Source organism: Microcaecilia unicolor, chromosome 1 (genome assembly GCF_901765095.1).
Source record: "Microcaecilia unicolor chromosome 1, aMicUni1.1, whole genome shotgun sequence".
NCBI lineage: Eukaryota > Metazoa > Chordata > Amphibia > Gymnophiona > Siphonopidae > Microcaecilia > Microcaecilia unicolor.
The window spans coordinates 154,474,905-154,490,041 of NC_044031.1; the positions used below are offsets into that span (position 1 = coordinate 154,474,905).

General features: G+C 45.0%; 1 protein-coding gene across 3 annotated transcripts in view; it reads right to left on the reverse strand.

Annotated features, from left to right (window-relative positions):
* Positions 1 to 15,137, reverse strand: part of SNX13 (sorting nexin 13) — a 483,917-nt gene that overhangs the window by 98,526 nt on the left and 370,254 nt on the right. For all 3 annotated transcript variants that reach the window (XM_030201510.1, XM_030201500.1, XM_030201519.1), the window contains one exon: positions 7,846 to 7,953. In XM_030201510.1, the coding sequence (XP_030057370.1) occupies positions 7,846 to 7,953 (108 nt within the window). The remainder of the gene's footprint in view (positions 1 to 7,845; positions 7,954 to 15,137) is intronic.

Consider the following 15,137-nt stretch of genomic DNA (forward strand, 5'->3'; position numbering starts at 1 on the left):
TAGATAATAGATTGGGGGATACAGTTTGTGTTACATATAGAATAGCGTAATTGGGAGATACAGTTTGTGTTATATAAAGGATAGTGTAATCGAAATTTAAACAAGTAGATAAAAGTAGAAAACAGTACTGATTCTAGTTAAGGTGTAGATGCCATAGAGAATAGCGTAGTCGAAATTTAAACAAGCAGATGTGAGCAGAGACAGTGCTGATAGGTAAGTTGGCGGTATAATGATAAGCACTAATCACACTAAGATGAACTCTTAAGGAGTTGGTCTTGAGACCAGACTCTGACAAGTGTAGAAGGTATTCAAGCAGGGTCTGACTGGGACACGAGCGAGGATCTAGGGCCTTGCTATCACACCAGAATGAAAACCTCCTCCATTTGAAAAAGTAACACCTCATCGTGGAATCTTTCCTGGAAGCAAGCAAGGCCTGGGAGACACCCTCAGAGAGACCCAAGGAAACGAATTCTACGCTCTCAACATCCAGGTCGTGAGAGCCAGAAACTGGAGGTTGGGATGCAGAAGCGCCCCCTCGTTCTGAGGGTTGGAAAACAGTCCAAGCTCCATGGTTCTACGGAGGATAACTCCAGAAAAAGAGGGAACCAAATCTGACGCGGCCAGAATGGAGCAATCAGAATCATGGTCCTGCGGTCTTGCTTGAGTTTCAGCAAAGTCTTCCCCACCAGAGGTAAGGGAGGATACGCATACAGAAGGCCCTTCCCCCAATGAAAGAGAAAGGCATCTGACGCTAGTCTGTCGTGGGCCTGAAGTCTGGAACAGAACTAAGGAACCTTGTGATTGATCTGAGTGGCAAAAAGATCTACTGAGGGGGTGCCCCACTTTCGGAGGATCTTGCGTACCTCGCTCATGTTGAGAGACCACTCGTGAGGTTGCATAATCCTGCTCAATCTGTCGGCCAGACTGTTGTTTACACCTACCAGATACGTGGCTTGGAGAAACATGCCGTGACGGCGAGCCCAAAGCCACATCTGGAAGGCTTCCTGACACAAGGGGCGAGATCCTGTGCCCCCCTGCTTGTTGATGTAGTACATTGCAACCTGATTGTCTGTCTGAATTTGGATGATTTGATTGGACAGCCGATCTCTGAAAGCCTTTAGAGCGTTCCACACAGCTCGCAACTCCAGGAGATTGATCTGAAGACCTTTTTCCCGGAGGGACCAAATTCCCTGAGTGTGAAGCACATCGACATGAGCGCCCCACCCCAGGAGGGATGCATCCGTCGTCAGCACTTTTTGTGTCTGAGGAATTTGAAAGAGACGTCCCACGGTCAGATTGGATCGAAATGTCCACCACTGAAGGGAATTGTGAAAAACGGTGGACAGCTGGATTGCATCCTCTAGATCCCCCGCAGCTTGAGACCACTGTGAAGCTAGGGTCCATTGAGCTGATCTCATGTGAAGACGCGCCATGGGAGTCACATGAACTGTGGAGGCCATATGGCCTAGGAGCCTCAACATCTGCCGAGCTGTGATCCGCTGAGACACTCTGGTCATGGAAACTAGAGACAGAGATTGTCTGCTCTCACCTCAGGATGATAGGCGCGAGCCATCTGTGAGTTCAGCAGAGCTTCTATAAATTACAGTTTCCGAACAGGGAAAAGATGGGACTTGAGGTAATTTATAACAAAGCCGAGTAGCTCCAGCAGTTGAATAGTCATCTGCATGGACTGTAGAGCTCCTGCCTCTGAGGTGTTCTTCACCAGCCTATCGTCGAGATAAGGGAACACATGCACTCCCAGTCTGCGTAGCGATGCTGCGACAACTGCCAAGCACTTTGTGAAGACCCTGGGCGGGGATGCTAGGTCGAAGGGCAGTACACAGTACTGAAAGTGCTACTTCCTGTGAGCTGGAAGTATTGGAAAGTGTGTATAAGCATCCTTTAAGTCCAGAGAGCACAGCCAATCGTTTTCCTGAATCATGGGAAGAAGGGTGCCCAGGGAAAGCATCTTGAACTTTTCTCGGACTAGGAATTTGTTCAGGGCCCTTAGGTCTAGGATGGGACGCATCCCCCGTTTTCTTTTGCACAAGAAAGTACCTGGAATAGAATCCCAGACCTTCTTGCCCTGGTGGAACGGACTCGACCACATTGGTGTTGAGAAGGGTGGAGAGTTCCTTTGCAAGTACCTGCCTGTGCTGGAAGCTGAAGAATTGAGCTCTCGGTGGGCAATTTGGAGGTCTGCATATCAAACTGAGGGAGTATCCTATCCGGACTATTTGAAGAACCCACCGACCGGAGGTTATAAGAGGCCACCTTGTCGTCCAGCACGGACATTTTTACAGCGGCTATGCTCAACTGAGTGGAGGAGTGGCCTAGTGGTTAGGGTGGTGGACTTTGGTCCTGGGGAACTGAGGAACTGAGTTCGATTCCCACTTCAGGCACAGGTAGCTCCTTGTGACTCTGGGCAAGTCACTTAACCCTCCATTGCCCCATGTACGCCGCATTGAGCCTGCCATGAGTGGGAAAGCGCGGGATACAAATGTAACAAAAAAAAAAACAAAAAACTGGAGCCAGTCAAAAGCCCGTCCCTTGCTTTTGCTGGGGAGCCAGAGGGGCCTCCCTTGACGCATTCTGTTGACGAAAACGAGCGCACTGGGGTTGAGCCTGAGAAGGCTGTCGAGAAGGAGGATTCTACCTATGCTTGTTCAAGGCATAGGGAGCATTCTTCCTTCCCCGGAAAAATCATCTCCCTGATGAGGTAGAAGCAGAAGGCATCCTGCGGGAGAGATTGTCCATAGCGGTTTCCCGCTGCGTGATCTGAACAACTACTTGCTCGACTTTCTCACCAAAGATATTATCCCCCCCCCGGCAAGGGACATCCGCAATCCGCTGCTGGATTCGATTGTCCAGGTCAGAGGCATGCAGTCATGAGAGTCTGCGCATCACTATACCTTGGGCAGTGGATCTGGATGCAACATCAAAAGAATTGCAAGCACCTCTGGACAGGAATTTACAACACGCCTTCTGCTGCCTGACCACCTCCTGAAAAGGCTTGGCCTGCTCCGGAGGGAGCTTATTAACCAAGTCTGCCAGTTGCTTCACCGTGTTTCTCAAGTGAATGCTCGTGTAGAGCTGGTAGGATTGAATTTTGGCCACGAGCATAGAGGCCTGATATGCTTTTCTCCCCAAAGAGTCCAGGGTTCTAGATTCTCTTCCTGGGGGCGCCGAGGCAAAGTCTCTAGAACTCCTGGCTCTCTTGAGAGCGGAATCCACAATCATAGAGTCGTGAGGTAACTGCAACTTCATCAGCTCAGGTTCTCCGTGAATCCGATATTGGGACTCAGTTTTCTTGGGAATGGTGGGATTACTTAATGGTTTCATCCAGTTCCGCATAAGTGTCTCCTTGAGCACATTATGCAAAGGAACCGTAGATGACTCCTTAGATGGCGAAGGATAGTCAAGGACCTCAAGCATCTCAGTCCTGGACTCATCCTCAGATACTACTGGGAAGGGAATAGCCACAGACATGTCATAGACAAATGAAGAGAAAGACAGACTCTCCGGGGGAGAAAGCTTTCTTTCTGGTGAAGGAGTAGGATCAGAGGGAAGACCACAAGACTCCTTAGAAGAGAAATACCTGGGATCCTCCCCTTCATCCCACAAGGCATCCTCATCGGTGTCGGACAGGAGTTCCTTAACTGCAGTTCTAAACGGGCTCGTCTTGATGCCGAGGAACCATGTCCTCGATGTGAAGAGGTCGACTCCGATGCCGACGGCGATGAAGCTCCCTCCAGCGATGTCGATGGGGAGTCAACCTGGGTGGCAGGCGGCACCGACGTCGAAGACCTCACTACAGGCACAGAGCCAGCTGCCGCTTCCACCAACGGTATGGGGGCGCAAGCACCTCCGGTATCGGAGCAGACTGATGCAGCAACCCCTCCAAAAGACTTGGAAGCAGTGGTGTAGCTAGGGTAGTTGACACCCAGGGCCGGTCATTTTTTAACACCCCCCTCCAAAATCCAGTACTAGGTATACCGAGAATACAAACACTCAGGATCTCTAGAGCAATTCTACCATACCATAAGCAGTAATTTCTACGAGTCACAAAAGGAAAAGGAAAGCATCTCAAACACTACAGTGAGCACTAGAACATTTATTAACACAGCTACAATACTACTTTATCTTAAAGCAAAAAAATAAAAATATATATTTTATTTACAGTTTGTCGTCTCTGGTTTCTGTTTTCCTCATCTTCTTTTCACTGTCTTCCTTCCATCCAGCATCTGTCTTCACTCTCTCCCTGCTATCCAGTGTCTGCCTTCTCTCTCTCCCTGCCATCCATCCAGTGTCTGCCCTCTCTCCTGTCCCCTCCATCCAATGTCTGCCCTCTCGCCCTTTCCCTTCCATCCACTGTCTGCCCCCTCTCTCTCCCTTCCATCCAGCATCTGCCCTCCCCCTCTCTCTGCCCCCTCTTTTCAGCCCCCAGTTCCATCCCCATTATCCCACCTGCCCCCAGTTCCAGCCTTCTCCCACCTGCCCCCCTTTTCAGTTCCCCAGTTCCAGCCGCATTATCCCACCAGTCCCCAGTTTCAGCCCTTTTCTCCCACTAGTGCAGAGCTTCAGCCCCAGCCACTTTCTCCCTGTCCCCTTTTCCGCCCTTGCCCCTTTTCAACCCCCAGTTCCAGTACTAGTCCCCTTATCCCACCTACCCCCTTTTTCAGTCCCCTTCATCCACCTGCCTTGCATTAGCCCCTCTTTTCAGCCCCAGCCTATTCTCTCATTTGCCCCCCCTTTTCAGCCCCAGACCCACCTGCCCTTGGCATGGCCCCATTCTCCCCCCTGCCCCCTTCTCAGACCCTAGTTCCAGCTCAGCCCCTTTCTTCCATCTGAGCCCCCCCCCCCCACCAGGCATGGCCCCATTCTCCCTCCTGCCCCCTTCTCAGACCCTAGTTCCAGCTCCAGCCCTTTTCTGAGCCCCCCCCCATGTCCCCACCTGCCTACCGTAAGCTCCCTCCTCTCTGCCACTCAGTCCCCAGCATTGTAAAAACCTCGAAATCGGCAGTGCAGTGCGTGCCTCGCGTCTGACTGCCTGTGATTGCGAAAGAAGCAGAAAGATTGCCTTGTCGACGTCGTCGGGCCTTCCTTCACTGTGTCCCGCCCTCTGATAGAACTTCCTATTTCCGTAAGGGCGGGGCACAGTGAGGGAAGGTTCGACGTTGACGAGGCACTCTCTCTGCTTCTTTTGCAAGCACAGGCAGGCAGACGCGAGGCACGCACTGTACTGCTGATTTCGAGGTTTTTACAACGCTGGGGCAAGTGGCAGAGAGGAGGGAGCTTACTGTAAGCGGGACTGGTGGCAGTGGTCTTTGGATAGGGAGCAGTGGGAGGGATGGAGCACCCCACCTCCTGCTGACACCCGGGGCAGACCGCCCCCACTGCCTCTCCCTTGCTACGCCACTGCTTGGAAGAATGGCTAGGATGCGCTCGTCTAGAGTTGCTGTCAAGCAAGGCTGTGGGGTTGATGCAGGAATCGGCGTCAGAATCTGTGGAGGTCGATGAAGCGGTACCGGGCTGTCCGAAAACCGACGCACCGACACCTCTTGTATGGAGGGTGAGCACACCTCCCAGCGTCGGCGCTTCATGGATGCCGAATCCTTCGACGTCCCGGAGCTCTCGGTACCGTGCTTGGAGGGAGACCGATGACGATGCTTCTTCGCCTTCGTTCGATGCACGTCATCGGCACTCCTCGGTACAGACGAGAATGTGGAATCCACACGCCTCCTTGGGGTCGGGTCCGAGAGTGGTCGGTCCCGTGGGGCCTGTACAGCAGATGCTTTCGAGACAGGTGGAGACCCACTCGACAGCTCACTGCTCCCAGCGTACCGTAGTCTCCGGACAGCCATTACCTGTGCTCCTGAAGTCGATGCCATCCCTGGTGCCGATGTTGACGCCGAGGAACAGGTAGAAGCTCTGAACTCGGTCTCGAAGATCTTGTCTTGACGCCTGTGTCCGCTTTTTCAAGCTAAGACACAACTTACATGCGTCTGGGCGATGGTCTGAACCAAGGCACTGAAGACACCACGCGTGGGGGTCGGTACCCGAGATCGACCGGTTGCACCAAGTACACTTCTTGAAGCCGCTGGGAGTCCTTGATGTCATGGACGGAAAAATAGCGGTGGCGAGATCAAAATTCGCGATTGTGCCAAAAAGGAGAGCATAAAAAAAAAAGAGAGGACCGCAGTGGAAACGAAAGGAAACTTACCAAGGGCAAAAAACTAAGATGTAAAAGACTACTTTTTTCTTTTTTTTTAAAGGCAAGGTAAGGAGAAATAAAGAAATAAAAGAGAAAAATCCGAGAAAATCTCCGAAAACGGCCGAAGGTTCTTTCCAAGGACTCAGAAGAGACGGGAAAAACGCTGCCTCTCTTCACTGCGGAAAAAAGGTAACTGAGCGGGGACTCTCGCGTGACGGGCAGGAAGATGGCTGCACATGTGCAGTGCGCGCCAGAAGGCTCTGGCAAACTTTGTCTATTTTTGCTGTGAAAAAATTGCCGTTCCTAGGCCGCCGTGGACTTCGACCCATCAGTGAGAACAAGCAGCCTGCTTGTCCTCGGAGAAGACACTGCTTGCCCTGGGACTGACAGCATCTGCCAAGTACTTGTGACTTGGATTGGCCACTGCTGAAACAGGACACTGGGCTAGATGGACCACTGATTTGGCCCAATATAGCTATTCTTATGTAATAGGGATTTTACTGGTGGTGTGCTGAAGGTAACAGTCCTTGTTCTGGTTCAACATTTTTGTGATCAATATTGTGGAAGGACCGTCAGGAAAGGTTTGCTTCTTTGCAGATATCATCAAAATGTGCAACAGGGTCAACACCCTGGAAAGTGTGGATAACATGAGGAGGGCTCTAAAGAAGAGTGAGGAACGGTCTAGAGTATGGCAGCTAAAATTTAATGTTAACAAACTGAAGGTCATATATTTGGGCTGCAGAAACCCAAGGGAGCAGTATAGAACAGGGAGTGAAGTACTTCTGTGCATGAAAGAAGAGTAGGATCTGGGGGTGATTGCATTTGACAATCTTGAAAGGGCCAAATGGGTAGAAAAAGTGATGGCAAAAGCCGGAAGAACGATTGGGTAAATAGCGATAGAAATAGTTAGCAGGATAAAGGTGACCGAGCACCTGTATAAGTTTCTGGTGAGACCCCATCTGGAAAGCTATATGCAGTTCTGGAGACCGTATCTTCAAGTTATATAAAAGCCGGATCAAGTTGGTATAGTACAATTACTAAACTGGTCAGTGATCTTTATTAAAGTATATAGGGACATACTGAATGATTTAAATAAATACACATAAACACACATACTTTGGAAGAAATTTGAAAGGGAAGATAAGGGAGAGAAATTACCTCTGTGGCATACACACAAAGAAGGTGGGCCTCTTTCAACTGAAAGGAAGCTCTGGAATGAGGGGCTAAAGACAGAACCAGCTCAGACATGCCTCTCAGAAACAGAATTAACAGGAAAAGTGAGTTTAGCTAGACTATTAAACCTGAAGACGTCATCCAAGTATTTTCTTGATATGCTATGCATTTTTAAGGGACACAGCTTGCTTTCAGCACGTGCATTTGTATTTAAAAAAAAAAGCGAGTAACATGCAAGATTAGAACGGGCAAAACATTTGAATCAAAAGAAAGCCTTTGTCCTGAAAAACAGAGAAAACACCTGCTTAGGTGAAAAATATGTTATTGTGGTTTAAATATCATATGCAAACCCCCCTTCCCCAAATACCTCTAATATAATATACTTCCTGCAGTCATGGAGTCAGCAAACACTTTGGAAGTGAAAGGGTTGAAAAGGAAATACTGTACAGCAGACTCACCTGTAAATATGTATTTAAATCTTTTTTCCTCTTTTCTAAAAAGTCTTTATCCATATTGTTAAATGTCTTTTTCCCAGGGAGCTTCAATAAATTTGCAAGGTTTTCAAACTGAAAACATAACGAAGTTAAAACAAGAAATATGTTAAATTTTTTTCTACATTATATATATATAACATGAAGTTTACCTGTACCAGATATTCTCTGAAGACCATAGTTCACAATCGTACAAGTGTCATGTGAACAAGCCTGATACCAAACACAAGGATCCTTTCAAAAGTTTTCTGGAAAGGCCATACCCAAAACTCCTGTGGCCCTACAGTTCAATAAATTTGTTTGATTTGAGGGATAACTTCAAAGGGGAGACAAAGAATTGCTTGACTGATAAACTGTCTACAGAGCACATCTGTTACAGGTAAAACTTTACTTTCTCTGAAGACAAGCTGATTTACCTAATCATACAAGTGGAATTCCCTAGCTAAGGGCTGTCCTCTAAAAAAAACCAAAGGAAAACAAAACCCACCAATAGGCTGGAAATATTTTTGTTGGGAGAAATCTCAAATACAATTTCCTTCCCCTACCACATTTTTTTTGTTTTAAGAGCAGAGAAATCAAACCTAAAATTTATTAAAATATTTATAACCCATTATTTCTAAAATTTAAGGTGATCAACAACCAACATACATAATCAATTAAAATAATAGAAACTGGCCTAAAGAGGTATGCAGCTGGGCTTTACCTTCTAAAGAAACTATAGCAAGTGGAAATATCAAGTGAGGTGTGGTATTCAGATAGTAGAAAGTGTGAACACTACATCATAACTTTGCAATTCTGAAGCAAGATGACAGTATGTGGGGGACAGATATTGTCACAGCACCAACTTTAAGGGCATTTACCCTTTATTCCTGTAAGGTCAGATCTCCCCTAAGTATAATAAAAAGAGGCTCAATCTGCTATCCCAATAGAAATGATACATTCTATCATCGCACTCACATGATTATTGGCATCAAAACAAACTAAGAGTCTGGTCATTGTATAGACTATAGTCAGCACTTGGTAGGTAAAAGCTCTCTTGCAATACAAAGAATAAAGGACACATTCACTTTAGCCTCACCTTTAAATAAAAATCCTTCAGAAAACAAAATTCTTGGTGATTAGTTTTCAATTAAGAAAAAAAATATCCCTGGTTTAGATATTTTTTTGATTACTTTGGTCAGGCTTCAAGTTTTGTCGACTAGGATGAACAGGACCTGGGAAGAACGTCTACGGAAAAATTGCTTCTTGTTTGACCAATGAACTTTCCTACTAAATCTTCTTCCTGAGGAAAGCACCCCCTCAAACCCCAACAAATCAGGTTTGACAAACCACTACATAAAGACAAACTGCAGACCTCATAAAATACCCTGAAGCCATTAACAATGGCTGAAAAGCGAAGATACATACCTGTAGCAGGTATTCTCTGAGGACAGCAGGCTGATTGTTCTCATGACTAGGTCGACGTCCACGGCGGCCCCCACCAACGGAATTTTTCAAAGCAAAAACATCTCAAAGCTTTGAGAGAACTTTCTGGTGCACCGCGCGTGCGCGGCCGTCTTTCTGCCTGTCGCGCGAGAGTCTCGCTCAGTTATATCTAAAAGCAAGAAGTAAAGAACAACAACTCCAAAGGGGAGGTGGGCGGGTTTGTGAGAACAATCAGCCTGCTGTCCTCGGAGAATACCTGCTACAGGTATGTATCTTCGCTTTCTCCGAATCCAAGCAGACTGCTTGTTCTTGTGACTGGGGTATACCTAGCACCCAGGCTCACTCAAAAAAACAAAGAAAGGTCAACTGGGCTTCGCAACAGCGAGGACATAAGAAGCATTGACCTACGAACTAGAACATCTGAGAGTGCAGCCTGGAACAGAATAAAAAAAGGCCTAGTGGGGTGGAGCTGGATCCTAAACCCCAAACAGATTCTGCAGCACCGACTGCCCAAACCAACTGTCACATCGGGTATCCTGCTGAAGGCAGTAATGAGATGTGAATGTGTGGATAGATGACCACGTCGCAGCCTTGCAAATCTCTTCTATAGTGGCTGACTTCAAGTGGGTCACCGACGCTGCCATGGCTCTAACACTATGAGCCGTGACATGACTCTCAAGAGTCAGCCCAGCTTGGGCGTAAGTGAAGGAAATGCAATCCGCTAGCCAATTAGAAATGGTGCGTTTCCCGACTGTGACTCCCCTTCTGTTGGGATTAAAAGAAACAAACATTTGGGCAGACTGTCTGAAGGGGCTTGTCCGCTCCACGTAAAAGGCCAATGCAGTCCAAGGTGTGCAACTGACGTTCAGCAGGGCGGGTATGAAGACGGGGAAAAAATGTTGGCAAGACAATTGACTGGTTCAGATGGAACTCCGACACCACCTTTGGCAAGAACTTAGGGTGCTTGCGGAAGACTACTCTGTTGTGATGAAACTTGAGATAAGGAGCACGCACTACCAAGGCTTGAGGCTCACTGTCTCTACGAGCTGAAGTAACAGCCACCAAGAAAATGACCTTCCAGGTCAAGTACTTCACATGGCAGGAATTCAGTGGCTCAAAAGGAGGCTTCATCAGCTGGGTGAGAACGACATTGAGATCCCATGACACTGGTGGAGGTTTGACAGGGGGCTTTGACAAAAGCAAACCTCTCATGAAGCGAACAACTAAAGGCTGTCCAGAGATAGGCTTACCTTCTACACGGTGATGATAAGCACTAATCACACTAAGATGAACTCTTATGGAGTTGGTCTTGAGACCAGACTCTGACAAGTGTAGAAGGTATTTAAGCAGGGTCTGTGTAGGACAAGAGCGATGATCTAGGGCCTTGCTATCACACCAGACGGCAAACTTTCTCCACTTGAAAAAGTAACACCTCTTCGTGGAATCTTTCCTGGAAGCAAGCAAAACCCAGGAGACACCCTCAGAGAGACCCAAGGAAGCAAATTCTACACTCTCAACATGCAGGCCATGAGAGCTAGAGACTGGAGGTTGGGATGCAGAAGCGCCCCCTCGTTCTGAGGGTTGGAAAACAGTCTAATCTCCATGGTTCTTCGGAGGACAACTCCAGAAGAAGAGGAAATTGCCAGACAGAAAGGGGGATAGTTTGGATAGTTCAGAAAATCCCAAGGCCTTGAAAATGAAAGACCTGGTCCACAGAAAATACTACACCCTTAAGTCCTGGAAGAATCCTGTTTACGTTGACCCTTTCAAAGTTGAAGCTGTAACCGCTATGGTAGCCAAGCTACAGGATCACATTCCTGGGTTCACTTAAAAGACAAAAAAGCACCACTGGGCCTTCAAGAAAGAGATAATAGCCGTCCTTTTATTGTGAAAAAGACCCGACACGGGTTGTGTTTCGGCGCACAAGTGCCTGCCTCAGGGGTCTAACATAAAAACACACAGAAATACAGTTATAAATGCAATTATGGATTCAGATTGCACATAAACATTCACACCATAAAATAATTAATGATTAGATTATAAAAACAATATAAAATATAGTAAAATGAAATGAGGTAATGCAATAAATGGTTGAGTTATAATATTAAAATGAAATACAGAATACAATGAATGAGTATTTCGTTTTAATATTATAACTCAACCATTTATTGCATTACCTCATTTATTTCATTTTACTATATTTTATATTGTTTTTATAATCTAATCATTAATTATTTTATGGTATGAATGTTTATGTGCGATCTGAATCCATAATTGCATTTATAACTGTATTTCTGTGTGTTTTTATGTTAGACCCCTGAGGCAGGAGCTTGTGTGCCGAAACACGGCCCGTGTTGGGTCTTTTTCACAATAAAAGAATGGCTATTATCTCTTTCTTGAAGGCCCAGTGGTGCTTTTTTGTCTGTGCTGTATATTTGTATGCTGTATTACCCTCTCTTTTGTTACTGGGTTCACTTAAAAGACAAAAGAATCTTCCTGGACTTTTGTTTTGCTTTACTTTTATATTAGCATTAATCTTGTTTATACTAGAAAAGTCTAAGGTTGTTGCATTATACCATATGTTAGGAGACTTGTGGAACGCCGAATTGAAACAGCCCATAGTAAGAAAGATCCCACTGGACAGTATGTGCTATATGAAAGACTGATTTGCAATGCTGAGGCTGGACTCTATGATGAAGTAGGCTTTAACATTAGTGGTGAATATGAAAATATGAATACTGTTATGTAAGACTGCTTTTAAGATAATAAGCTGCAACATCTTGCCGAAATATATAACAAACTGCTCGTAGTAAGAAATAAGGCCTGCTGGACAAGCTTTTGTCCTGCATGAAGAGTTACATACGAATGCATAATTTCTTTTATTATAAGACATATTAATTTTAGGGTTATTACGTTTTATTGGTTTTATGCTTTTATTTCGCTACATATATGCTAGTAAAGTTATATGGTATACGTTATCTCATTATTCCTGAGTCCTCTTCCTCAGCAAAACCATGGGAACATTGAAAGTTGTAATCTATATAAGGGGAAGGGAAATGGGACTTGATATACCACCTTTCTGTGGTATTTTGTGACTACATTCAAAGCGGTTTACATATCCCAAAGGGGGGTTTCCAATTATCCATTAGATACACATTCTGACCACATTGTTTTGTTTGCCCTTGTCCTACTTATACGACATTTAAAATGTACACTCTTTTGTGCTTACATCTTAGTGCTCTGAAGGTCGTGTGGCCAGGACAGGTAAAAGTAAGCGCCTCCTTCCCATCCTGCTTAGGGAACTTGTGTGCTCGTGACCTATGACAGCCTATGATCGGGGCACTAACATATTGCACTTGAAGACAAACCACAGCTCCAGTTGCAGGACTGGACTGTTATGTATATTGGGAAATTTCTCAACACCATTAACATGACGTATCTCTACTCGTGAAACCCATGCTTTCGCAGGCCTTCAAGGGGGGATATGTAAATAATGGACCTATCTAGGCCCTTCCAAAAACAGGTCGAGGCCTGAAGTTGACAGCCAAACCTAAAAATCATACCCTCTGTGTGACCCAGAGGCTCATGAGCTCTTGCTGACAGGCTTGCAGAAAGAGGAACATGGAGTAATTTTCCATGGAAGGTGTTTACTGAAGAATGTGGTTAGGGGCTTTTTGCAGTTCACATGTCTGGAAACATAGATAAATGGTTGCTGGCGAAATGGAACCGGATGTAACAAGTGGAACATGCTCAGTATGATGTTGCTTTCCTTTCTAATAATCTTGATCAGTGGTCAAAACTAATGTTTAGCAACATTGTGGTCGAAACTAATGCTAACAAACTGTTTGAGCTGTATGATGATAGTCAGCTGGACTTATTTGGAGAAGTACTCAGAGATAGCACCGGTGTGCAGCTCTTCTGTAATTCTCCCATGAGAAAAGCATTGTAGCCTGTTTTTCTAGCTTGGGAAGTAAATAAAAGCACTATTTTCTCATCTTTTGCATGGCCTTCCCTTCTTCTTTCCCTACTGTATGAGTGTGTGGAACATTCGATTGGTTTGGGGGGGGGAGGGGCAGAGGAATTTACAGTAGATTAGTGAGACAAGATTTCCCTTCACTAAATCCATGTTGCCTTTGTCTCATTAATCCATTTTTATGAATATGCTCTGCAATTTTGTTATTTATAATAGTCTCTACCGTTTTGCCCAGCACCTACATCAGGCTCACCAGTCTATAATTTCCTGGATCACCTCTGGAACCCTTTTTAAAAATCAGCGTTACATTGGCCACCTTCCAATCTTCAGGTACCATGATTGATTTTAAAGATATATTACATTTTACTAATAGCTCTGACAAGTTCCTTTTTCAATTCTATCAGTACTCTAGGATGTATACCATCCAGTCCAGGCAATTTGCTACTCTTCAATTTGTCAAATTGTGCCATTACATCTTCCATGTTTATAGAGATTTGTTTCAGTTTCTCTGCCTCATCAGCATTATATACCATTTCTGGCACCGGTATCTCTCTCTCATCTTCCTCGTTGAAGACCAAAGCAAAGAATTCATTTAATCTCTCCGCTATGGCCTTATCTTCTTTCCTGACTGCCCCTTTTATCCTTCAGTTATCTAGCGGTCCAACTGATTCTTTTGACAGCTTTTTACTTCTAATATACCTAAAAAAGTTATTATTCTGTGTTTTTGCCTCCAATGCAATCTTCTTTTCAAAATCTCTTTGCCTTCCTTATTAGCGCTTTGCATTTACTTACCATTCCTTATGCTGTTTCCTATTACTTTCAGTTGGATCCTTCTTCCATTTTCCGAAGGATTTTCTTTTGGCTCTAATAGCTTCCTTCACCTCACTTTTTAACCATGCTGGATGTCGTTTGCCCTTCCTTCCTCTTTTTTTAATAAAGGGAATATGTCTGGACTGGGCTTCCAGAATGGTATTTTTGAACAGCATCCACGCCTGATGTAAATTTTTGACCTTTGCAGCTGCTCCTCTAAGTTTTGTTTGGACCATTCTTCTCATTTTATCATAGTCTCCTTTTTGAAAGTTAAATGCTAATGTACTGGAATTCTTGTGTGTATTTATTCCAGAGCTGATATCAAATCTGATCATATTATGATCACTGTTATCAAGCGGCCCCAGCACCATTACCTTCAGAACCAGTTCATGCACTCCACTAAGGACTAGGTCTAGAATTTTTTCCCATAAAGCAGTCGTTGATTTCATCAAGGAATTTTACTTCCCTAGCATGCACTGAAGTTACATTTACCCAGTCAATATCAGGGTAATTGAAATCACCCATTATTATTGTGTTGCCCAGTTTGTTATAGACTTCTGTTTGCATTTAGAGCTTGAATCTGAAGGCAAGTTGATAAGGCTACTCAAAACAAGAAATACTTCACTGGACAGAAGAGAAAAAAATGGCTAGGCAACAGCTTGGCATGACCACATTAGAAAAGAAATGTCATGGGCAAATTGAGCATATAAATTAAAAAATAAAAATGATCAAGCAGCCTCAACTCTCCTCCTCCCTGCAAAAAAATATATATATATATATTTCATGGCAAAGCCTGAAGGAAAATGCAAAATAAAGCCAAGAAGTAAAGTGAGGCTGTGAAAATCTGAAACCATGTCCAACTGTCTTCATGGATGAAAATAAAACTGAGAGCTTCCAGACTAAAACACTGTGTATAAGCAGTAAAGGCTTTTAAATGCGTCTCCAGAAAGCTACAGAAGAATCTGTCCATTTGGTGCTCAGAATGACAATGACTATGAAATCCACTTACATGCAATAGGTGAATCTACTTGTTTTCAAATAATTACAGCTG